This window comes from Propithecus coquereli, unplaced genomic scaffold (genome assembly GCF_000956105.1).
Source record: "Propithecus coquereli isolate 6110/MARCELLA unplaced genomic scaffold, Pcoq_1.0 Scaffold2, whole genome shotgun sequence".
Lineage (NCBI taxonomy): Eukaryota > Metazoa > Chordata > Mammalia > Primates > Indriidae > Propithecus > Propithecus coquereli.
In genome coordinates this window covers 15,232,968-15,235,131 of record NW_012144966.1, presented here as the reverse complement: position 1 = coordinate 15,235,131, position 2,164 = coordinate 15,232,968, and the positions used below count along the sequence as shown (strand labels likewise).

The 2,164-nt window shown below is 31.6% G+C and overlaps 1 protein-coding gene across 1 annotated transcript in view; it reads right to left on the bottom strand.

The window, feature by feature from the left end:
- MMP16 (matrix metallopeptidase 16 (membrane-inserted)) overlaps positions 1 to 2,164 on the bottom strand; it is a 325,438-nt gene that overhangs the window by 159,645 nt on the left and 163,629 nt on the right. Inside the window, exon 3 of the mRNA XM_012643647.1 lies at positions 213 to 335. Within this exon, the coding sequence (XP_012499101.1) occupies positions 213 to 335 (123 nt within the window). The remainder of the gene's footprint in view (positions 1 to 212; positions 336 to 2,164) is intronic.

The following is a 2,164-nucleotide window of genomic DNA, read 5'->3' as shown; positions in this document are numbered from 1 at the left end:
ATCCACCCGCCTCGGCCTCCCAGAGTGCTAGGATTACAGGCGCGCGCCACCGCGCCCGGCCTCAATTGCAATTTTTAATCCCTCATGTTAACATTACATCACTATATGTGGTTAATGTGTAGTCAATGTTCAGAAGATACCAAACAAAATTCAAAACAAATACTAGTGAAAAATGGAGGAAAAAAAGGGAAACACCACATTAGTTTTTATACCTGTAAGTGATATGTTTGTGCTGCCACTTCTGTCCTGTTAATGCATATCGCTTTCGACGAATATGAAATTTGGATCTACCTCTTGTCTGGTCGGGTACACCACATCGAGGCTTCTTCATCCAGCTGCAAAATAGCAGTATATTTCAGTTATCTATCGACAACATGAATCATTAAATTAAAAAGAAAATCAATGAAGAGCTTAATCTGAGACAGTCATGACAAAAACAACGAACCATAAAGTGAAGGGAAAACTATCAATTTTCTTGAGATTTGAATCTAAATAGATAGCATATTTTTTTCCTGAATGATCAAAAATCATTAGTTTACTAGTCAGATTCTTTAGATACGTTTCCTCTCTCTAATTCATTTTGAGCTAACTGAAGACTGAGGTACTATAAAGTTTATAACTAGAATCAACTTTTAACAAGGTATGTAGCCTTGGGCTAGTTATTAATCCCTAGTGTCACTCATAAAATAAGACTAAGGTGCTTTCCACCCTAACATTCAACAATTATTTTAATCTATTACATGGCTTTAAATTCAGGAGACAAGAAGGTATATGCTACTCTCTTCTAGCTTACATAGCAGTGTATTATTTGTTCAAATAACATTTGCATTTCTCTACTTTTTCTTCTTTACACTTGATCATTATTATAGTTTTCAAGTATCAGCCATTTGCTTTGGATATTTAATAATAAAATTAAATGCTTAAAAATATTTTTATGAATATGAGTTTCAGCATCACAAAGACTAAGGCTTAGAAAAATGCTATTATCAATTTATTAATTTTAATACTTTTACAGATATAGTAGTCTAAATTCTCTTCTAGAGAATCTTATTTAACCATTGTAATGTTTTCTATCTCTTTTTGAGTCTTGTCTAAGGAGAAAGATTTTCATGATTTTGAATAGTTTTTCTTTAGTGATTTACAAAGTGACTTTACTGTTTATTAGCCCCTTTAATTTAATAATTATAAAGCTAAGGCAGAATCGTTATGGTGCTACATGATTCAGAAAATGTAAACGAAAAAGAGTCAATTTTAGGTGTATTTCACCAAGTACTTAACAATTTCCATACTTCTTAAATGAAAAAGGAATAAATGCAGAGATGATTGTCCAAAGATGTCTATTTTGTGAAAATTAATTAGTTTACATGTTACATGGGAAAATCAGCTAATCTGTTTTTACAAACATAGGGATAACTTAATCAAACAAAGAAATAAATAATACCTTTTATTAAGGAAGATGACACTTTTCCAATAAACATTAAAAGTTTCTGCTTTTTTATTCTGTCTCCAGTAATGCAGACATTGTAGTTATTAAATTTAACATATTCCATCCCAGTTTAAAAGCACTGTAGAGTTACTTCAGAAAATCTCCCTTCCCCTTTATTAAGTCTCCCAGTCAAATGAGACATCTTTTGCTAACTCCTAGCAGGCTACCCATCCCTATGGACCTAAATTCTCTGGAAAGGAGGCTGGAGACCTCTTAATTTTAACTAAGGATTCCTAAACACACTGAATTTGAGAGCTATTTCACTAGACTGCAAACTCCCGAAGGGCAGGGGATCTAGATACTCCCAGTGCTTTGCACAATTTCTGGCATATCAGAGCTATTTAATGAATATTCTTTGAATAGATGAATAGGGACACTGTGTTTTTTAAATTAAAAATGTTTATTTTTATTACATATCTTAAGATCTAGATACAGATTTAACTAACAAATATTAAGCACTAATGGTATGCCTTTGATGACTTAAGTTGCTTTTATATATGGGTATTTCATTAATTATATTCTCAAAAAATACAATATTCCTAAGGTAGGTACTTATCCTTACTTATCTCACTGAAAGTACTGGAAAATAATATATAATTTTGAAATATGAATATATTTACTTAATGTGGGATGTGGTTACACTTACATTCAGCTAAGGAAAATATTTAAGTAAGTGAT